At 36.1% G+C, this 25,306-nt stretch overlaps 1 protein-coding gene across 1 annotated transcript in view; it reads right to left on the bottom strand.

The window, feature by feature from the left end:
- The window catches only part of LOC121368799, a 48,030-nt gene extending 25,506 nt beyond the window's left edge, over positions 1 to 22,524 (bottom strand). Inside the window, exons 1-5 of the mRNA XM_041493547.1 lie at positions 22,404 to 22,524; positions 21,753 to 21,875; positions 21,535 to 21,656; positions 8,059 to 8,145; positions 7,162 to 7,542 (exon numbers count right to left, since the gene is read on the bottom strand). Coding sequence (XP_041349481.1) covers positions 7,162 to 7,542; positions 8,059 to 8,145; positions 21,535 to 21,656; positions 21,753 to 21,875; positions 22,404 to 22,524 — 834 coding nt within the window. The remainder of the gene's footprint in view (positions 1 to 7,161; positions 7,543 to 8,058; positions 8,146 to 21,534; positions 21,657 to 21,752; positions 21,876 to 22,403) is intronic.
- Between the last annotated feature and the right edge of the window lie 2,782 nt (positions 22,525 to 25,306).

Raw genomic sequence — 25,306 nt, 5'->3', positions numbered from 1 at the left:
TTTCATTATTTTTAATTTCATTACAAAAACCAATTCATTACTCACTATCATTTAAATATTGTAAAGAATGATCTGCTAACAATGAATCCATCAATTGTAACGGACTGTTGAAGGGCTTTGCAAACAGAGTTGCCTAATGGATGTTGTCTGAAAAGCATGATTATCATGTTCTGATCGACGTCATTAATGATTTCACATTTTGTTATACATGAACCAATTTTAGTACTATCATTAAATATTTAAAGACTTTTTGGCTAACGAATCCAGCAATTGCATAACTGCGAAGCGCTTTGCAAACAGAGTTGCCTAATGGATTTGTCTGCTTTATTGTTCTATTGACGTCACTAATGATCACATCGGTTAAAGTCAGGTTACATTTCATACAGTATGACTACATTTCCACTCCTGCTTTGGTCCTTGTAATTAAAAATAATATTCTTATACACGTTGGGTCAATTTTTAAATATATTTTCTGAAACTGATTTAGTTTATGCATGGTTAAAGTGTAATTGAAACACAGTGACTCGGTCGTTTTACTTTCGTTTTCTCTGGCCATTTTAGTACCCTGAGGTTCAACCTTTTCTGTTCTTTCGGATTTCTTTGTTTGTTTCTTTTCTGTTTCCAGCTGTTATAATTAATTTCAGAACGATCTTCGATGTCTCAAACGTTTTTCTGTTCCTCTTTTTAAATATAAAAGTTAACAGTGTCGTGTTTCGTGTTTATGTCACTAACATCAACCTTGTTCAATGTATGCCACAGTAGATATTCAACTAAACAGCAATGATTATACTCATGTCCTCATGTTACCAGTTTTGTTCATGTGATTTCATTATTTTGATTTCATTACAAAACACACATTCATTACTCGCTACCATTTAAATATTGTAAAATATAAATGACCTAACCATCAATGTATCCATCATCTGTAATGGACTGTTGAAACGCTTTGCAAACGGAGTTGCCTAATGGACGTGGTCTGGATTTGCTGTTCTGTCAGCATCATAATTATGGCGCTGCTGCATGACTGGACGCATTGTTGTGGTGACATATTTTAATAAACTACAAGACAGGGTGCACTGACATACATGGTGAGTCATTGCAATTACCTGAACTAACTTTTCTGCTCGCGTGCAACGCGTAATGCAAGTCAGTAGAATGAAGATTTCCATCTGGCCGTTATCCCTGAACATATCAACACAGGGTAAAGTTTAGTTAAAGTTCAAATTCCACTTCTGCTTTGGCCACACATACACACACACACATACACACACACACACACACAGACACCCTGAATGTAAACCCATGTGAAGACCAATGTCATTTACAAATGAATGTACTGTTTCTGTAATCGTCTTAAAAACTTAAATCTTTAATTAAAATAATTATACCTCATGACTCTTAGATACCATTTATCTTGCATATCATTTAAAATTGAATTCACTTCACGTTCGCTCCCATTGGTGTAGCCAGGATTTTATATTGGTGGTGGTGATGGGGGCAAAAATTCATGGAGGGTCAACCACATTGTTTGTGAGACTCTTTATGTTTTGGCAAGGAAGGAAGGAACTAATGTATTTAACAACACACTCAGTGCATTTTATTTATGGTTATATGGCGTCGGACATATGTTAAAGACCACACAGATATTAAGAACGGAAACACGTTGCTGCCACTTCATTTTATCGATTAGCAGGAACAGATCTTTTATATGCACCATCCAACAGACAGGATAGTACATAACACGGCCTTTGGTATACCAGTCGTGGTGCACTGGCTGGAATGAGAAATAGCCCAAGAGGCCCACTGACGGGGATCTATCCCAGAAAGGCCGAGCATCGAGTGAGCTCGTAACCACTGGGCGATATCCCGCACTCTTAAACTAGTAACAGTGTGCAACACCACATCACATGCCATTTATATGGATATGACTTCTTTTTATTATTACTTACCTTGGAACTTACATATCCACCAACGAGAAGAACAATAAATATTTCAGTCAATAAGGATAAAATCATTATCATTGTAAAGATGACTCTCTCGTGGGAATAAAGATGGCCAATACCATCAGCAGATACGGCTTTAAGCATTCATTTGCAGACTCTATAATCTGACACATGACCTCGTGTTTCTGATAAAAGAATTCCAAATTCACTTCCAGATCTGAATCTGGATCGTCTTCCTTCATGCGATTTTCCATTTGGTTGGACATCATCTTGAACTCAACAATAGCACAGTACGATACTGTCATATACACTATTAAGCATGTAGTCATTTGATAATTTGATATCAGTTGCGTAATACAAGTAAACACAACCGTAAAAATACGCCAAACCTCACTGAAACCGTAAGTGGGGTAAACTATTTGCGCCAAAGCGTTGACTTTGTGAAAAATGTAGTTCAATAATACAGTTGTCGCAGTCGAGGAAAGTGCCAGGGAGAATTTCATTCCCTTTACCCTTTGTGCAAGTTTTACAGTTTGAGAACAGAAGTCATATTGTTTTTCGTATGTCTTCAAGTTGTTTATAAAACGTGGTAGCAAGTCAGGCAGGTGTGAAGACGTCATTATGGAAAACAACACCATCGCGCACCAAAACATCTGAAATGCAACGCATCGAACAAATGTTGCATTATCCAGTTGATCAGATCTCCAAAAATGGGTAGTGAACAATACAGCATAACACAGCATTTCTTCTTTTTCAGTTTGAAAGTTAACAGAGTCATGTTTCATGTTCAAGTCTACAATATCAACCATGTACAATGAATGCTACAGGAGATACTGAACTGAAAAGCAGTGATTATTCATGTTCTGATAATACCAGTTTGGTTAATGTGATTTCATTATTTTAATTTCATTACAAAAACCAATTCATTACTCACTATCATTTAAATATTGTAAAGAATGATCTGCTAACAATGAATCCATCAATTGTAACGGACTGTTGAAGGGCTTTGCAAACAGAGTTGCCTAATGGATGTTGTCTGTATTTATTGTTCTATCGACGTCATGAATGATCACATTGTTATGATGACGTATTTTAGTACTAGATTAAGATTTACTTTTTGGCTCGCAAGCAACGCATAATGCGAGCGATTTGAAGACATTTTTTCTGGCTGGCCTGACCACTTCATCATTCGGTTAAAGTCGGGTTACATTCCATACAGTATGACTAAATTTCCACTCCTGCGTTGGCCCTTGTAATTAAAAATAATATTCTTATACACGTTGGGTCAATTTTTAAATATATTTTCTGAAACGGATTTAGTTTATGCATGGTTAAAGTGTGGTTGGAACACAGTGACTCGGTCGTTTTACTTTCGTTTTCTCTGGACATGTTAGTACCTTGAGGTTCAACCTTTTCTGTTCTTTCGGATTTCTTTGTTGTTTCATTTCTGTTTCAAGCTGTTATAATTAAATTTCAGAAAGATCTTCGATGTCTCAAACGTTTTTCTGTTCCTCTTTTTAAATATAAAAGTTAACAGTGTCGTGTTTCGTGTTTATGTCACTGATATGAACCTTGTACAATGTATGCCACAGTAGATATTGAACTAAAAAGCAATGATTATACTCATGTCCTGATGATATCAGTTTTTTTCATGTGATTTCATTGTTTTGATTTCATTACAAAACGCATATTCATTACTCGCTGCCATTTAAATATTGTAAAATATAAATGACCTGACCATCAATGTATCCATCATCTGTAATGGACTGTTTTGAGTTGCCTAATGGACGTTGTCTGGATTTGCTGTTCTGTCAGCATCATAATCATGGCGCTGCTGCATGACTGGACGCATTGTTGTGGTGACATATTTTAATAAACTACAAGACAGGGTGCACTGACATACATGGTAAGTCATTGCAATTACCTGAACTAACTTTTCAGCTCGCGTGCAACGCGTAATGCAAGTCAGTAGAATGAAGATTTCCATCTGGTCGTCATCCCTGAACATATCAACACAGGTTAAAGTTTAGTTAAAGTTCAAATTCCACTTCTGCTTTGGCCCACACATACACACACACACACACACACACACACACACACACACACACACACACACACAACACACAACCCCCTGAATATGTCATTTACAAATGTATGTACTGTTTCTGTAATCGTCTTAAAAACTTAAATCTTTTAATAGATGACTTGACTATTCGGTATAGGTGTTTCAATAGCGTCCAATGTCATTTAATGTTTGTTTTAAATTTCTCCGTCTTTCATTCTTGGATCCTTTAATGGTACGAGTCTTCACCCACTTGTTTCTATTAATGTTCATGGTGTGAGATTTATAAATGCAACGTTATCAAGGAAAGGCGACTAGCGATTATCGGTAATTTTAAAGAATAAAGAAAAACGACTTGTAAAGTTTTGTTTTTAGATACTTACTTGTCTGAACTTTATTGTTAATGGAAATGTTCATGAACTGTGAAGAAAACCTCACAAATGAACGAGAAGCAGACGACAATAAATCGGATGCTGACTGAGCGAACTGTGCACAAGAAAATATTCCAACAAAACATTTGGGTCATTCAACAGAAAGCATCACTTTTCAAAATACAAATTTAAGACAAAACAATTAAAAGATATAAAATGTTATTGTTAACGTTTTGAAACTAGATTAAGAAAGAAACATAAAATCATGACAATCACAAATGACATTCAAGACTGTATCCTTGAAACACTATATTATTCTTGAGACTACCACTACTTGTTAGCAAATGTAATTCAGGCACGCCGGAATCAATGCTACATGAGGGGTAACTCAGAACGAGGACACAAAGCAAAGTTTCTAAGAGGGTTCGGGGGTATGGTTTGAAAACTTGATGTCTCGAAATGCAATTCCCTGCATTCTACATGTATAAGTAAAATTAATCTCTGCCTTAAGATTTACTGCCTGTAATTAATATTTCCTTAATGTTTGTTCAGCCTATAATTATTAAAAGTTTCTTAGAATAATTGTGTGTTTCTGGGTATATATTGACAAAAGTTAGATACGACAGGTCAGCCAGTTTAAAAAATATAGGCCTACTAAATCGGCAGATACTGAATTTTATTTTTGGTTTTTAAATTTTAAGTTAAAGATCCAGTAATTCATTTATGTAGTTATTTTCGTGCTAATATTAAAATGAAGGGAGATGAATTAACATTCGATGCGTATCACATGACCTCATATTTCCCAGATCAAGAAGGCCAAATCATTTTATGACTTTTAAGGCCCCTATTGTTAGAATTTGTTTTCAATTATTATATTCGATCTGGAAAAGGTATGCTACATTTTTGTGCCTCGATCTACTGTAGTGACTAGTAGACATATAATCTATTCGTAACAACTGTAAATAATTTTGAGTGTATAAATTCTGTCAATTAAGAATCAATTCGTTAGAAAATTTACATTTTACAATCTATTTAGTGGTATGAACGTAATCCCTATCTGTATTGACATTAAGTTTTAGCGATGGGTGTTGGTAAAACGCAGACCGAACCAGAACGCTGGACAAACTGAATGTTTCCTTTTTAAAAAATATTAAACAATGTGTTCGTCCACTGTGCATAGTTGAGAAACAGATATTTTATCATGTAGTTGCTTTGAAAATTAAAAATGACTAACCGCGCATGGGCAGAAAGGGTTTTGTTTTTCAAATGTTCAAATGTATGCGCCTGAATGCAATTAGAAACTACTAACCTTTCCTTTTAAGTGTTAACGGTTAACTTTATGATAAAGGAAAGTGGGTTATATTTGTTTTATCTGTGAAAAAGTCCTTCACAGGTGAATTTAAAAGGAGACTCTGGCAATCTCGAGCCGTACCACTATTTTTGTTTACACTATGCCGCCGTTGATAATTTTGCCAACAAGTAGCGGTAGTCTCAAGAATAATAATGTTTCAAGGAAGGAAATGTTTTATTTCACGATGCACTCAACGCATTTTATTTACGGTTATATGGTGTCAGACATATGGTTAAGGACCACACAGATATTGAGAGAGGAAACCTGCTGTCGCCACTTCATGAGCTACTCTTTTCGATTAGCAGCAATTAAGGGATTTTTTTATATGCACCATCCCACAGACAGGATAGTACATACCACGCCTTTGTTACACAAGTTGTGGAGCACTGGATGGAAAGAGAAATAGCCCAATGTGTCCACCGATGGGGATCGATCCTAGACCAACTGCGCATCAAGTGAACACTTTACCACTGGGCTACATCCCGCTCTCAGTGGTTCAAGGATACAATCGTGATTGGAATTGGTGTTACTTTTTTGTCATTGGTGTTACTCAAGACTATTTTAACTGTCATTTCTCTAGAAACTTTATTTTTTGAAATTTAAATTGTTTATTAAGGAAAGTATTGCTTCTACCTTTATGACTTTGATGAAATTTATTTTGAAGAACTCCATATTTTTAAATAATTAAACTGCCACAATGTATAATTTAAGTCCCATATACAATATCTGTGTGCAAATACTAAATTACACCCTTGGATAGTTTTTAATGCTAGAGTTATTCCATATATGTTATTTGGGACACCCAAATAACACATCCATGTTCTATTAATAACTACAAACTAATTGTATCACACTGCTTAACTATCCCGCTTGTCTGGTAACACCAATGACATAATGACCTTGTTCATAGAGTAAGATGTGTCAGCACGTGCAGGCCGGTTACAGTTCTGCATGGCTAGATATGATTTTATGTTTCTTTGTTCATCTAGTTTCCAAAGGTTAACAATAAACCTTTACGTCTTTTCATAGTTTTATCTTGAATTTGTATTTTGAAAAGTGATGCTTTCTGTAGAATGACCCAGACTTGGTTAATATTCTCCATATTAAAAAATGCTCGTGACGAATCCTTTATGTATAGTACTCCACTTAAGAAAACACAGATATGAAAAAGCATATTTCCGCGTGCGGAAACGCGCATTGTAAAACGCGTGCAAAATCACACATTATAAAACGCGAAAAATCTTGTTAATGGTAATCGGACTTTAATAGCATGCTATTGATATGGGCATTACATTGATCTCTCCCTCCCCCCCCCCCCCCCCCTCTCTCTCTCTCTCTCTCTCTCTCTCTCTCTCTCTCTCTCTCTCTCTCTCTCTCTCTCTCTCTCTCTCTCTCTCTCTCTCTCTAATAAGCACGGGATCAGTAGTTACATACCTTGGAATTTACATATCCACCAACGACAAGAACCATAAATATTCCAATCATGGATGATGAAATCATTAGACTTGTTACGACGACTCTCTCCAGTGAGGCTGTGTCATAGGCGGCTGTGTCATCTACGATGGCTGCGTACAATATAAAACAGCTCATGGGAATGTATACTGCGAATACCAACAGCAAATACGGTTTTAAGCATTTATTTGCAGACTCTATGAACTCACACATGACCTCGTGTTTGCGATAAAAGAACTCCAAGGTCGCTTCCAGATCTTCACCTTCTTTCTCCACGCGCTTTTCCATTTGGCTGGACATCATCTTGAACTCGACAGTAGCACAGTACGATACTATTACGTACAGTATTAAGCAGGCAGCTATCTGATAATGCGCAATCAGTTGCGCAATGAAAACAAAGACAACAGTAATAATGCGCCAGACCTCACTGAACCCGTAAGTGGGGAAAATAATTGGTGATACGCTGCTCAAGTTGTAAAAAATGTAGGTGAACAACACAGCTGTCGCTGTCATGGAAAGTTCCAGAACGAATTTCATTCGCATCATCCTTCGAGCAAGTGTTACATTTTGAGAACAGAAGTTATATTGTTCTTCGTAAGACTTCAGATTGTTTATGAAACGATGTAACATTTCGGGCAGGCATGAAGACATCATTATGGAAAGCAACACAAGTGCGCTCGAAAACATCTGAAATCCGATGCATCGAAAAAATGTTCCATTATCCAATTGTCCAGATCTCCAGAAATTGGTAGTAAACAATACAGCATAACATAAGAGAACTAGAATCGATATTACTGAATAGCAAAGTTCCAGAAATATACCATATCTGTTGGTTTTAGATTGAAAACTCGTCTGTTTACCAACAAACAATCCACTTACACGAATAAAGAACAGAAACGTATCGGACAGTGACTTGGCCGTTTTACTTTCTTGTGCTCGTGTCATATTAGCACCGCTGGGTTCAACCTGTATTGTTATCATAGTGCAACACGTCAAGTTTAATTTATACCAATGTATTGGGACTTCCAATACAAAAACAACTTTTCCTCCAGGTTTTTGTTTGTTTGGGTTTTTTTTGTTTGTTTGTTTGTTGTTGTTGTTTTTTCAGGTCAATAAAACTAAATTTCTGAAAAATTGTCGATGTCTCAAACGTTTTGCTTTTCTTCTTTTTCAGTATGGAAGTTAACAGAATCGTGTTTCGTGCTCAAATCACCAACATCAACCGTGCTCCATGGGTGCCATAAGAGATACTGGACTAAAACGCAGTGATTACTCACGTCCAGTTGCTATGCTGCTAATAGGACCAACATTCACATACCAGTTTCATAAACGCAGTTTCATTATTATAGTTTCGTAACAAAACATACATTCATTACTCGCTACATGATCCGATATTCGACATATCCATCAATTGTGATGCTGTTTGTTAAAGAGCTTTGCAAACAAAACTTGTTAATGGATGTTCTCTGTATTTTATTGTTCTGTTGACATACCAATCATGGTTCTTGTTCGTGATAGACCACATTTTTATGATTACTTATTTTAATAAATTATACACAAATGATGGTCCACTGACATGCATGCTGAGGCAGTGCAGTTGGGAGCAGACCACAGTTATTTGTGAATCTGCAGCTGAGATTTATGCATACAGGGCCGCACCTTGATCAAAATCAAAGGAGGGCGGGGCACTACTTTTTATAAACAAATGAAACACTACAAATTAAATGTGTATGCTATTTTCTGGAGTAAAAAAAGTGTGATTCTCTTTGGGGCAACTGCCCCCACTGCTCCCACCTCCCCCCACCTCCTCCGAGGGTACGGCCCTGGTATACCAGCCCATTGCATCCTAAATGCCCACCTATGGTTTAAAAATAAAGAAAGATACAGGTATTTTTAGTCTTATGGAAATTACAAAAAGGGTCATAATTATAAAGAGGACTTATTTAAAATATTTTTATTTAAATATTTCTGTTACTTTCATCATAATGTGTCGAAACTGCATGATTTTGGGTTACTTTTTGACAATGTTCACACCCATACAAACCACCCCCCAAGCGGGAGTTGCCGGATATCACACATTATGGAAACTTTGCTCATCAAACCTTACAAAAACTCTCAAGCCTCATTACAGCTAAACCGTTTTGCACTGCTATTTAACAACCAATTGTCATTTTAAAAAATAACTCCTTGGCTATCACTAACCTAAAGAATTTGCTTCCTATCCCAAATAATTAGCCTTCAAAAATGGATCTGTGCAAAACCAACAAGCGAACTCTTTGCTCTCCCGGGTACACAAGGGAGTTAACTGTATACTGCTACCAGTTACGTCCTAGCTAATCCAGACAAAGCAAAAAAAATACGTCCTCTAGACTAGTTTATGCGCTTCACGGTAAACCAAATGGCCACGTCGGGAACCAATCAAATAGTTTACGAACATTACCTGGCTGAACTTGGAGTGGTCTTACTTTTTGGTTACAGCTCTATAGTCCGAAGGTTCAATGGTCCAAAGGTTAACTAGTCCGAAAGTTCAGTAGTCTGAAGGTTTATAGACCTAACTATAATCACTAAGAATGGCAAAAAAACAGTGTCAAATGCACTAAACAAATGTGAATTCTTTACAGTAATCACCAAGCGTACCTCTGTTTAAAACGTTTTAGGCAACAGTTTAAGATATATGTTATCACACGACGATATGATACATTTTGGATATCAATTGAAAGACATTTGCTTCTTAAATATCAATCCAAACCAATCACCTAGGTTAAGGCTACACATTTATCTTAAACCTGTATTTTAAAGATATGTAAAAAAAAAAAATTATACACTCATGGCTCTTAGATACCATTTATCTTGCATATCATTTAAAACTGAATTCACTTCACGTTCGCTCCCATTGGTGTAGCCAGGATTTTATATTGGTGGTGGTGGTGGGGGTAAAAATTCATGGAGGGTCAACCACATTGTTTTTGAGACTGTTTATGTTTTGGCAAGGAAGGAAGGAACTAATTTATTTAACAACGCACTCAATGCATTTTATTTATGGTTATATGGCATTGGACATATGGTTAAGGACCACACAGATATTAAGAACGGAAACACGTTGCTGCCACTTCATTTTATCGATTAGCAGGAACGGATCTTTTATATGCACCATTTGGTTGGACATCATCTTGAACTCAACAATAGCACAGTACGATACTGTCACATACACTATTAAGCATGTAGGCATTTGATAATTTGTTATCAGTTGCGTAATGCAAGTACAGACAACTGTAAAAATACGCCAGACCTCACTGAAGCCGTAAGTGGGGGGAAATATTTGCGACAAAGTGCTGACTTTGTGAAAAATGTAGTTCAATAACACAGTTGTCGCAGTCGAGGAAGTGCCAGGGAGAATTTCATTCACTTTACCCTTTGTGCAAGTTTTATAGTTTGAGAACAGAAGTCATATTGTTTTTCGTATCTCTTCAAGTTGTTTACAAAACGTGGTAGCAAGTCAGGCAGGTTAAACAACACCATCGCGCACCAAAACATCTGAAATGCAACGCATCGAACAAATGTTGCATTATCCAGTTGATCAGATCTCCAAAAATGGGTAGTGAACAATACAGCATAACACAGCATTTCTTCTTTTTCAGTTTGAAAGTTAACAGAGTCATGTTTCATGTTCAAGTCTACAATATCAACCGTGTACAATGGAGGCTACAGGAGATACTGAACTGAAAAGCAGTGATTATTCATGTTCTGATAATACCAGTTTGGTTAATGTGATTTCATTATTTTAATTTCATTACAAAAACCAATTCATTACTCACTATCATTTAAATATTGTAAAGAATGATCTGCTAACAATGAATCCATCAATTGTAACGGACTGTTGAAGGGCTTTGCAAACAGAGTTGCCTAATGGATTTTGTCTGCATTTATTGTTCTATCGACGTCATGAATGATCACATTGTTATGATGACATATTTTAGTACTAGATTAAGATTTACTTTTTGGCTCGCAAACAACACATAATGCGAGCGATTTGAATGACATTTTTTCTGGCTGGCCTGACCAGTTCATCATTTGGTTAATGAATGAATGAATGAATGAATGAATGTTTAACGACACCCCAGCACGAAAAATACATCGGCTATTGGGTGTCAAACTATGGTAATGCAAATAAATAAAGTGATGATCAACATCAACATCAATATAAAAATTCAAGGTTCAAACAAAAACAGTGTAAAGAACTGTGCAAAAATACAAATACAAATATCAAAGAATTTTACGGACACCGAATTTTACTCTAAACTTCAATTTGTGCTGTATTGGCCATTCTCAAAGAGAATGTTACACCCCTGCACCACGGTGAGGTTACAGCACGCGCAGGGGCATTTGGTTAAAGTCAGGTTACATTCCATACAGTATGACTACATTTCCACTCCTGCGTTGGCCCTTGTAATTAAAAATAATATTCTTATACACGTTGGGTCAATTTTTAAATATATTTTCTGAAACTGATTTAGTTTATGCATGGTTAAAGTGTAGTTGGAACACAGTGACTCGGTCGTTTTACTTTCGTTTTCTCTGGACATGTTAGTACCCTGAGGTTCAACCTTTTCTGTTCTTTCGGATTTCTTTGTTGTTTCATTTCTGTTTCAAGCTGTTATAATTAAATTTCAGAAAGATCTTCGATGTCTCAAACGTTTTTCTGTTCCTCTTTTTAAATATAAAAGTTAACAGTGTCGTGTTTCGTGTTTATGTCACTAACATCAACCTTGTTCAATGTATGCCACAGTAGATATTGAACTAAACAGCAATGATTATACTCATGTCCTGATGATACCAGTTTTTTTCATGTGATTTCATTATTTTTATTTCATTATAAAACACACATTCATTACTCGCTACCATTTAAATATTGTAAAATATAAATGACCTAACCATCAATGTATCCATCATCTGTAATGGACTGTTGAAGCGCTTTGCAAACAGAGTTGCCTAATGGACGTGGTCTGGATTTGCTGTTCTGTCAGCATCATAATCATGGCGCTGCTGCATGACTGGACGCATTGTTGTGGTGACATATTTTAATAAACTACAAGACAGGGTCCACTGACATACATGGTAAGTCATTGCAATTACCTGAACTAACTTTTCTGCTCGCGTGCAACGCGAAATGCAAGTCAGTAGAATGACGACTTCCATCTGGCCGTCATCTCTGAACATATCAACACAGGTTAAAATTTAGTTTACGTTCAGATTTCACTTCTGCTTTGGCCCATGTTGGGTCCGTTTTGTTATATATTTTCAGAGTTGTACCTCTACTCTTCGGAGTTGTGTTTAGTTTAAGCATGGTTAAGCTGTTCCGTTGAAGTGTGGTTAAAATTTGGTTAAAGTTTCTCTAATTGCCTTAACTCTTTGTTTTTTAATCGATGACTTTCATATTTCGCATCCCTCATGTATCTTTCAACTTATTACTTCCAGCCTCATAAATACATGTGACACGAGGGAAAAGCCAAAGCCATTTAGATTTTTTTAATGATTGCATATAACTCTGAAATATTTAATGGTTGGCTTTCGTATTTGATATGAATGTTCACCAAGTTATAGCAACACACACACACACACACACACACACTGAATGTAACCCCATGTGAAGACCAAGGTCATTTAAAAATGAATGTACTGTTTCTGTAATCATCTTAAAAACTTAAATCTTTCAATAGATGAACTTACTATTCGGTATAGGTGTTCAATAGCGTTATAGTGCAAAATGTACGCAGGACAAGGTCAAGGTCATTTAATGTTGGTTTTAAATTTATCCGTCTTTCACTCTTGGATCCTTTAATGGTACGAGTCTTCACCGGGTGAGTATTTTATAATGCATATCATTACCAAAAAGAAATGAATATTTGTGTAACGACACCTCAACACTTATTAAACTATAGCTATTTGTTGTCTACCAGTTATTTTAACATGAGAGAGAGAGAGAGAGAGAGAGAGAGAGAGAGAGAGAGAGAGAGAGAGAGAGAGAGAGAGAGAGAGAGAGAAGGGGGGTCGCTGTAGACAGTATACTCCTAACAAAAAGCAGCAAAACATTATTTTATAATATCCCAGGCGAACACTCTACCACTGGGGTATATGCAGCACTTGTTCCTGTTAAAGGAAGGGACAATTAAGGCATTTGGCCTGGTATGCATATTCAACGATATATAACGCACATTATTGTTTAATATCAACAAGTATAATCGTATAGTTAATTAATAAAACGCTTAAATGTGACGGCTATTATATATAACGGGCGCAGCCATTTTGTACCATCCCAGTGAATACGCCCTCTGGCGAGCTGGTGGTTACGTAATACCTAACGTGTCACGTCAGGAATTAGTCTTCGAACTGAAGAAACAAAACATACCTGATTTTTGTGGATGCATCGCAATGTTCTGTAATAATATCCATCCCAGTAAGCTGGCAACAAGTACATATATTATTTTTCAATACAAAAGAAGCCACCATTGTCAAAGTGTTGAAATAACTATTATGTTTTGTACATAAATTAACCCACGTACTGAAATAATAATCGGAGTGTGTTCTTGGTTAATTGGTCTTTTCTTTCCGTGGCCTGTACCTGTGGTTCTTGATTAGCAGGTGTATATTTAGACGGTCCCCAGACACTGTGTCTAGACACACTAAAAAGACGTGCCTCTTTTATTAAGATCACAAGGTATTGTCTGATAGCCGCGCGGACGCCCCTCAAATCGTAATGGTCATTATCACTTTAGTACTGTAAATAATTCTGTAAAACACTTGATTAAGTAGACTTTCCCATCTAAAATCACAAAACTGACCAATTATGTAGTCCCAAAGAAAAGAAAATGATCACTTGGGTATCGTGAGTGGTCGTTTTTGCTCGAACGTACCCTACCAATAGGCCTAATAATAAGCATTTTTTCTTTGGATTATTTTAAAGAGAAAAATACTATAACTCCATTTCGTTCTATTGATGCAAATTGAAATATATTTAGTTAAATAGTTTATTATACTCAAGTCATTTATGTTGTTTTACAAGTCAGGTTGATGAAAGCGAAGCGCCTTGTCGTAAATTAGAGCGTTTGTTTACACTGTGCTTAAAGGAAACATGACGGAGCGACGTCACTTCGCCCAAGCTAAAACCAAATGACGTCAAAAAAACGAAACAAAATGGCTGCCCCCATAACAATAAAATCGTGTTTTTTAACTTAACTGAAGAAATTACGCTAATCAGTATCAAAGTACGATTTATGCATATTTCTTCGTGAGCGTTCGGAAAAATCACATAAAAGGGAAGTGACGTCAGAGCCGCTGTACTCTTCCATTGTTGTTAACTCCCTTTATGTTCATGGAGTGGGATTTACGATGCTTTTATTTAAGGAAAGGCGACGTATGGCGCGGATATCTTTAATTTTAAAAATAAACAAAACGATTGTAAAGTTTTGTTTTTTTTATGACTTTTGAACAAAGGATTTTTAATCCGAAATGTTCATGACTGTGAAATTTTACCTCGCAAATGAAACGACAAGCAGACACCAACACCGCATAGGACTTTGCATGTGCGCCCATTTACAGCCCGCATGTGCGAACTGTTACCCGGAGACAAAAACCGTACTCGAGCTAGAAGAATAACGCGAGGATGTTGACATATGTCTTTACATTCCAACAAACATTTGGGTCTCAGCATGAAGTATTTCAAAATACAAATTAAAATAAAAATGTAAAAGATATTGTATTGTTAACTTTTAAAAAAATTAAAAAAAAAACAGATTTTTCATGTTACGGGCTGTAGGCGGCTACATAACAAAATCTGTATTACCGTCCGAAGAAGGAAACGTCAACAAGTAATTAAATATGGCATATACAAACATGGGATTTGGCATGGTTTATACATCTCAGTACGATGTATTTAAATATGTTTTTAAAAAAACGTGTAGACAAACAATTGGAATAAATTTTAAATAATCCAAGGTTTTTAATTTTCGGGCGGATTTCCACAAAAATATTCTATCGCCCGAAGCTTAAAAATGCAAACACGAAGTTTCAATACAAAATAAACCATACTGTCGGTGTCGAAATAACTATTATGCTTTCACTGAATAAACAATTTGAGAATCGGTTGTTGTTTTTAGTTAATTGGTCCTTTCTTTCCGTGGCCTGCACAGTGATTCCTGATTGGCAGGTGTATATTGCCAATCGACCAGGTAAGTGAATACACGGTGTAGACATGCGTACAAAATACGTGCCAGTTTTTGAAAAGATCACAGGGTATTGTGGCGTAAACTTGTCGCGACTATAGTACAATGTTAATGATACATTATCAGCCGCCCTGACTGAGAATTACTGTAAATAATGCTGTAAAACCCTTGATTAAGTAGACTTTCCCATCTAAAATTACAAAAAACTGACCAATTACGTAGTACCAAAGAAAAAGAAAAATTATCACTTGGGTATCGTGAGTGGTGTTAATTAATTTTTACTCTAACGCACCCTACCAATAGGCCTAATAATATGCTACTTTTTTATATTGAGAAAAATAGATAACCCCATTTCGTTCTATTGATGCAAATAGATAATTATTTAGTTTAAAAGTTGATTATACTCTCAAGTCCATTTATCATTTATTTTTTTACAAGCCAGGTTAATGAAAGTGAAGCGCCTTGTCGAAAATTAGAGCGTTTTGTTTACACTGTCAACACAGATTTACATTATGTACAGCCAGAAAATAAAAAATGCGATATTTTCAACAACAAAAAAATGCTTTGTCCTACTTTATATTTTTTTACATATTTAAATTATCATATCGAGGGTATCTTTTATATAAATATGAACAGTATACACCTCGGCATTAGCATCCGAGTTTTGGTTTTGTCTCCGGGTTACTTTCGGGCTCCGGGCTGTAAATTGGTCGACCGGTCTGGTCTGGCACCATCAGTTTCTCCACCCTCCGACTCGCTATCCGTTTTTTCTTCAGTATCACTGTTGTAAGTAAATGTGTGTCTTTCTTCATTTACTAACAGTCATATTGATACGGCAAAACGTTTTGCGAACGAACACTCATTGTTTTGGTAAGCTGTGCAAGTCTTAGATTCTTTATGAGCGGTACCGACTAATGCTTTTTAAGTGTAAGGCTTCAGATCAAGCGACGCGTCTCTGACGTCACGGACCTCGTGATTATTTGCTCATTAAAGATCGGCAATTTCGTGTAAGAGCTCGTATCTGCAAAATTTTTATTGGATATTTTAAGTAATTAATTTGTTATAAAAATTTTTTTTAGGTGATTCAATTTATAATTACTTGTACATGGTTGGTGCCAAATATGGTTTACGTGACATGTTTCCTTTAAGAGGAGTTCGACGGAGCTGACGTCACTTCGCCCCAAGCTATACCACCGGACGTCACAAAAACGAAACAAAATGGCTGCCCCCAGTTAGCAGGAATAATCATGTTTTTTTTATTAACTCTAAAATTACGCGTTTTTCATTTATTAAAGTGTCAGTATGTGTTGGTGGTTCGGGTATGCATCTTTCCATCACATAAGGCTCTTATTTGAGTTTACACTCCCTTTAATGTTCATGATGTGAGATTTATAAATGCAAAGTTATTTAAGGAAAGGCGACTGATGGCTAGCGGATATCGGTAATTTTAAGAAATAAACAAAAACGACTTGTAAAGTTTTGTTTTTAGATACTGACTTGTCTGAACTTTATTTTTAATGGAAATGTTCATGAACTGTGAAGAAAACCTCACAAATGAACGACAAGCAGACGACAACAAATCGGATGTTGCATGTGCGAACTGTGCACGCATGTGCGAACTGTGCACATGAAAACAAACCGAACGGAGCTAGAAGCATAACGCAGTTAGGGATGTTGACAATATACTCTTTACATTCCAACAAAACATTTGGGTCATTATGCAGAAAGTATTACTTTTCAAAATACAAATTCAAAATAAAACAATTAAAAGATATAAAATTGTATTGTTAACTTGTTTAAACTAGATTAACAAAGAAACATAAAATTATATTGCCACGCAGCACTGTAATCGGCTCGCACGTGCAAACATATCTTACTCCATGAACAAGGATCATTATGTCATTGGTGTTACCAGACAAGTGGGATAATACAGGAGTGTGATCCAGTTGGTTTATAGTGATCAAGAGCACATGGGTGTGATATTTGGGTGTCCCTAATCACATATTTGGAATAACTTTAGCATTAAAAACTATCCAAGGGTGTAATTTTGCATTTCCACACAGATATTCTATATGTGACTTAAATTATGCACTGTGGCAGTTTTAATTATTTAAACATATGGAGTCATAAAGGTAGAAGCTATGCTTTCCTGAATAAACAATTTAAATTTGTTTTTAAATAAAACTTGGGGGAAAATGACAGTTAATATATTCTTGAGTAACACCAATGACACAAAAGTAACACCAATGACACAAAAGTAACACCAATGACAATGTGTAACACCTATGACATTCAAGACTGTATCCTTGAAACACTATATTAATCTTGAGACTACACTACTTGTCAGCAAATGTCATTCAGGCACGCCGGAAGCAATGATACATGGGGGGGGGGGGGGGGGGGGGGGGGTGACTGAGAACGAGGACACAAAGCAAAGTTTCTAAGGGGTTCGGGTTATGCTTTGAAAACTTGATGTCTTGAAATGCAATTCCCTGCATTCTACATGTATAAGTAAAATTAATCTCTGCCTTAAGATTTACTGCCTGTAATTAATATTTCCTCTTTTCTTTTTCAGCCTATAATTATTAAAAGTCTGTTAGAATAATTGTGTGTTTTTGGGTACATATTGACAAAAGTTAGATACGACAGGTCAGCCAGTTAAAAAAAATATAGGCCTACTAAATCGGCAGATACTGAATTTTTATTTTGGTTTTTAAATTATAAGTTAAAGATCCATTTTTTATGTAGTTTTCGTGCTTATATTAAAATGAAGGAAGAAAATGTTTTATTTAATGACGCACTCAACACATTTTATTTACAGTTATGTGGCGTCAGACATATGGTTAAGGACCATACAGATATTGAGAGAGGAAAGCCGCTGTTGCCACTTCATGAGCTACTCTTTTCGATTAGCAGCAAGGGATCTTTTATATGCACCATCCCACAGACATACCACGGCCTTTGTTACACTAGTTGTAGAGCTGGAACCAGAAATAGTCCAATGGGTGCACCGACGGGGATCGATCCTAGACCGACCGCGCATCAAGCGAACGCTTTACCACTGGGTTACGTCCCACCCCCAGTGTTTCAAGGACACAATCTTGATTGGCATTGGCATTACACATTGTCATTGGTGTTACCTTTTTGTCAGTGGTGTTACGCAAGACGATTTTAACTGTCATTTCTCTAGAAACTTTATTTTTTAAATTTAAATTGTTTATTTAGGAAAGCATACCTTATACTTTTATGACTTTGATGAAATTTATTTTGAAGGACTCCATATTTTTAAATAATTAAAACTGCCACAGTGTATAATTTAAGTCTCATATACAATATCTGTGTAGAAATGCAAAATTACACCCTTGGATAGTTTTTAATGCTAGAGTTATTCCATATATGTTATTTGGGACACCGAAATAACACATCCATGTTCTCTTAATCACTATAAACCAATTGCATCACACTGCTGAACTATCCCACTTGTCCGGTAACACCAATGACATAATGGCATTGTTCATAGAGCAAGATGTGTCAGCACGTGCAGGCCGATTACAGTGCTGCGTAACCAGATATGATTTTATGTTTCTTTGTTCATCTAGTTTCCAAAAGTTAACAATAAAACTTTATATCTTTTCATTCTTTTATCTTGAATTTGTATTTTGAAAAATGATGCTTTCTGTAGAATGACCCAGACTTGGTTGATATTTTCCATATTAAGAAATGCTCGTGACGAATCCTCTCTGTATAATACTCAGCTTGAGAAAACACCGATACGAAAAATCATATTTCACTGGAAATCGGACTTTAATAACATGCTATTGATATGGGCAAGACATTGATCTCTTTGTCTCTCTCCACACACACACACACACACACACACACACACACACACACACACACACACCCCCCTCCCTCTCTCTCTCATAAGTAAGCACGGGACCAGTAGTTACATACCTTGGAATTTACATATCCACCAACGACAAGAACCATAAATATTCCCATCATGGATGATGAAATCATTAGACTTGTTACGACGACTCTCTCCAGTGAGGCTGTGTCATAGTCTCTGTCATTAATCTCTGCCTTAAGATTTACTGCCTGTAATTAATATTTCCTTAATTTTTGTTCAGCCTATAATTATTAAAAGTCTCTTAGAATAATTGTGTGTTTCTGGGTACATATTGACAAAAGTTAGATACGACAGGTCAGCCAGTTTAAAAAATATAGGCCTACTAAATCGGCAGATACTGAATTTTATTTTTGGTTTTTAAATTAGAAGTTAAAGATCCATTAATTCATTTATGTATTTATTTTCGTGCTAATATTAAAATGAAGGGAGATGAATTAACATTCGATGCGTATCACACGACCTCATATTTCCCAGATCAAGAAGGCCAAATCATTTTATGACTTTTAAGGCCCCTATTGTTAGAATTTGTTTCCAATTATTATATTCGATCTGGAAAAGGTATGCTACATTTTTGTGCCTCGATCTACTGTAGTGACTAGTAGACATATAATCTATTCGTAACAACTGTAAATAATTTTGAGTGTATAAATTCTGTCAGTTAAGAATCAATTCGTTAGAAAATTTACATTTTACAATCTATTTAGTGGTATGAACGTAATCCCTATCTGTATTGACGTTAAGGTTTAGCGATGGGTGTTGGTAAAACGCAGACCGAACCAGAACGCTGGACAAACTGAATGTTTCCTTTTTAAAAAATATTAAACAATGTGTTCGTCCACTGTGCATAGTTGAGAAAGAGATTTTTTTTCAGGCTATAACTATTAAAAGTCTATTAGAATAATTGTGTGTTTCTGGGAAAACATTGCCAGTTTAAAAAATATACTAAATCGGCAGATACTGAATTTTATTCTTGGTTTTTAAATTTTAAGTTAAAGATCCATTAATTCATTTATGTAGTTATTTTCGTGCTTATATTAAAATGAAGGAAGGAAATGTTTTATTTAATGACGCACTCAACACATTTTATTTACAGTTATGTGGCGTCAGACATATGGTTAAGGACCATACAGATATTGAGAGAGGAAAGCCGCTGTTGCCACTTCATGAGCTACTCTTTTCGATTAGCAGCAATTAAGCGATCTTTTATATGCACCATCCCACAGACATACCACGGCCTTTGTTACACTAGTTGTAGAGCTGGAACCAGAAATAGCCCAATGTGTGCACCGACGGGGATCGATCTTAGACCGACCGCGCATCAAGCGAACGCTTTACCACTGGGTTACGTCCCACCCCCAGTGTTTCAAGGACACAATCTTGATTGGCATTGGCATTACACATTGTCATTGGTGTTACCTGTTTGTCAGTGGTGTTACGCAAGACGATTTTAACTGTCATTTCTCTAGAAACTTTATTTTTTGAAATTTAAATTGTTTATTTAGGAAAGCATACCTTATACTTTTATGACTTTGATGAAATTAATTTTGAAGGACTCCATATTTTTAAATAATTAAAACTGCCACAGTGTATAATTTAAGTCTCATATACAATATCTGTGTAGAAATGCAAAATTACACCCTTGGATAGCTTTTAATGCTAGAGTTATTCCATATATGTTATTTGGGACACCCAAATAACACATCCATGTTCTCTTAATCACTACAAACCAATTGCATCACATTGCTGAACTATCCCACTTGTCCGGTAACACCAATGACATAATGGCATTGTTCATAGAGTAAGATGTGTCAGCACGTGCAGGCCGATTACAGTGCTGCGTAACCAGATATGATTTTATGTTTCTTTGTTCATCTAGTTTCCAAAAGTTAACAATAAAATGTTATATCTTTTCATTCTTTTATCTTGAGTTGTATTTTGAAAAATGATGCTTTCTGTAGAATGACCCAGTATAATACTCCGCTTGAGAAAACACCGATACGAAAAAGAATATTTCCGCGTGCGGAAACGCGCGCGAAATCGCGTCACTGGAAATCGGACTTTAATAACATGCTATTGATATGGGCAAGACATTGATCTCTTTGTCTCTCTCCACCAACCACCCCACCCCCCCTCCCCCCCCCCCCCCCACCCCCCCCCCCCCCCCCCCCCCCCCCCCCCCCCCCCCCCCCTCTCTCATAAGTAAGCACGGGACCAGTAGTTACATACCTTGGAATTTACATATCCACCAACGACAAGAACCATAAATATTCCCATCATGGATGATGAAATCATTAGACTTGTTACGACGACTCTCTCCAGTGAGGCTGTGTCATAGTCATCTACGATACCTGCGTACAATATAAGACAGCACATGGGAATGTATACTGCGAATACCACTAGCAGATACGGTTTTAAGCATTTATTTGCAGACTCTATGAACTCACACATGGCCTCGTGTTTGCCATAAAAGAACTCCAGGGTCACTTCCAGATCTGGCTCATTTTCCTTCACGCGCATTTCCATTTGGTTGGACATCATCTTGAACTCGACAATAGCACAGTACGATACTATCACGTACAGTATTAAACAAGTAGTAATCTGATAAGTCGTTATTATTTGCGTAATGAAAACAAAGACAACAGTAATAATGCGCCAGACCTCACTGAACCCGTAAGTGGGGAAAATGATTGGTGCCACGCTGCTCAAGTTGTAGAAAATGTAGGTGAACAACAAAGGTGTCGCTGTCACGGAAAGTTCCAGAACGAATTTCATTCGCGTCAACCTTCGTGCAAGTGTTACATTTTGAGAACAGAAGTTATATTGTTCTTCGTAAGACTTCAGATTGTTTACGAAGTGATGTAACATTTTGGGCAGGCGTGAAGACATCATTATGGAAAACAACACAATCGCGCATGAAAATATCTGAAACGCGATGCATCGAAAAAATGTTCCATTATCCAACTGCCCAGATCTCCAGAAATGGGTAGTAAACAATACAGCATAACATAAGAGAACTAGAATCGATATTATTGAATAGCAAAGTTCCAGAAATATACCGTATCTGTTGGTTTTAGATTGAAAACTCGTCTGTTTACCAGCAAACAATCCGCTTACACGAATGAAGAACAGAAACGTATCGGACAGTGACTTGGCCGTTTTACTTTCTTGTGCTCTTGTCATATTAGCACCGCTGGGTTCAACCTGTATTGTTATCATAATGCAACACGTCAAGTTTAATTTATACCAATGTCGAAGGGACTTCTAATACAAAAACAACTTTTCCTCCGGTTTTTTTTTTTTTTTTCCCAGGTTGATAAAACCAAATTTCAGAAAAATTGTCGATGTCTCAAACGTTTTGCTTTTCGTCTTTTTTAGTATGGACGAAAACAGGATCGAGTTTCGTGCTCAAATCACCAACATCAACCGTGCTCCATGGGTGCCATAAGAGATACTGGACTAAAACGCTGTGATTACTCGTGTCCTGTTGCTATGCAGCTAATAGGACCAACATTCACATACCAGTTTGATAAACGCGATTTCATTATTATAGTTTCGTTACAAAACACATTCATTACGTTGTCAAGATGATCCGATATTCAATGTATACATCAGCTGTAATACCGTTTGTTAAAGAGCTTTGCAAACAAAACTTGTTAATGGATGTTCTCTGTATTTTATTGTTCTGTTGTTCGTGATAGGCCACATTTTTATGATTACTTATTTTAATAAATTATACACAACAGAATTGAGACAGGGTCCACTGATATGCATGTAGAGGCAATGCAGTTACCTGGTCCTAGTTCAGCCTGACAAAGAAGAAAAACTTCCCCTAGACTGATTTATGCGCTTCACGATAAACCAAATCGCCACGTCGGGAACCAATATAATAGTTCGCGAACGTTAGCTGGCTGAACTTTGGGCTGGTCTTACTTTTTAGCTTGCATGTAATGCATAGCGCGAGTTAGTAGAACGAAGATTTCTTTGTAATTTCGTATAACTTTCAAACTTTCACCAAGTGATTGTCCTTAAAGTGCACATCTCTTTGATCGTAAATGAGATTACAGAGAAAGGTGGACTTTCTAGTAATAATATTTTTCAACAATTTGAAAGAAACTAGTTTTAACCAGCTTTTAAGCTACCAAGGAAAATATTGTAATTATAGACTATGCCATAAATGGCATCATGTTATGGAATGTTATTACAAAATACAGACGAAAGCTTATATTAGTTCTGAGGTCAATTATCTCTAACTTTTAAAAACTAATATGTGTGGATTGTTTGTTTTCACTATTATTACTATTCAGCATATGACATACGAGCGATCCTGGCTTTTCTTTGTCTTTCTAAATTATATCACAACAAAAATAACATAAAACAGTTAAAAACTGTCGTCGAAAACATTGTTCTTCAAACGCTAGGCAATTGTGCCATCAAAAGACAAAAATATTGTTTGTCCCCAACACTGTACCTCAGCCACTACAAATATAGTTTCTATTGCCCTGATTACCATATAGCGGGACCGATTAGATTTTCTAAGGCATTCTGAAAACATCAGCCATTAAATGCAACTGCATCCCACCAATGTGATAAAAGAAGTCCTTGAACACACACAGATACCCTGCACCCCTCATAAACCCAACTCCTGGTATTCATTGTCCCAGACCAGGCCACTGGTTATCCAGAGACTTGGCCCGTGACAGACCAATCTAATTAAAATTAGCTCCACTATTACATGTGGATCTAACACCAGCCAATTGGAGCTAATTTTAATTAGATTGGTGACAGACATGCCTGAATTCTTAGTGATACATGGGCATGTTAAAGATTCTCTCTCTCTCTTCCTAGTATTCATCTTGTGAATCTGGGCCTACGATGATCTTAATGCTACCATCTAGAGTAGAACATAGCTTAATGTTACCCTGCAGTTTAATACATAGCTAACTTTTGTAAACTGGAAGTGGATCACAATTAATGGTTCAAAATTAGCACAACATCAATTGAAGATATGTACTCAGTTATTAAATAAAACACCCAAACACTTTAATCACAAATTTATAATGTTACTGTACAATGGTAAATAAATTAATAAACTTGCAAATATGCTACAAATAGTCAAACATATCACAAGATCTTACTTACAAAAGAGAAACATTACATAAACAAATAAATTATATGCTAGTATTAACAAATGTTCAACTTTCAATTTCTATATACAGTTCCTAACATTTAGGGTATGATTTTCATGGCTAAACACAATTAGTGTAATAAAAAGAAATAATAATAAATACATTTAAATAATAATAATAAAATTTAAAATAATAAAAAGTTGGATAAGAATCATTCGTGAAAAATTTAAGTTCACAGAAAATATTCATTGCATATCCATTAAAATAGCAGCCAATTCTGTGTTGCATCCACTTGTATTTTATTTTGCAAAAAATATAAATTTGGAAAATGGTAGTAAATGTAATATTTGTATGTAACTTTTTGTGGGCATATAATCTAAGATGTAATCTTTATATTTCATAAGAAAATTGAATAAACATATTTGGTCATGGATCTAGTTACTTTGGGACGGATTGTTCAAGTAAAACAGATAAAATATCAGAATGATTTGCAGACATAATTGTATAAGAAGTATGTAACAAATTATAATATTAATCTAAAAATTATCTATTGAAGTTGTGAAAATGTAATGAAACAAGCATTCCGATGGTATTGATAAAGCAATACATGTTCCCTACCGGGGCCCTACAGAGCTCTTAAATTCAAGGGCCATAACTGTCAAACATGGATAAATTCCATTTTTGAAAGAGTTGTGGCTCTTGAATAAATCCCCTAAAGTTAAACTTATCACTGGTCTCGGTGGCGTCGTAGATGAGCCAACGGACATAAGGCTGGTAGGTACAGGGTTCACAGCCCTGTACCGGCTACCACCCAGACTAAGTTTTAACGACTCAATGGGTAGATGTAAAGCCACTACACCCTCTTCTCTCTC

Source organism: Gigantopelta aegis, chromosome 3, assembly GCF_016097555.1.
Source record: "Gigantopelta aegis isolate Gae_Host chromosome 3, Gae_host_genome, whole genome shotgun sequence".
In the NCBI taxonomy this organism is placed as follows: Eukaryota; Metazoa; Mollusca; class Gastropoda; order Neomphalida; family Peltospiridae; genus Gigantopelta; species Gigantopelta aegis.
Note: the sequence above shows the minus strand (reverse complement) of the source record. Positions and strands in the feature narration are given on the sequence as shown.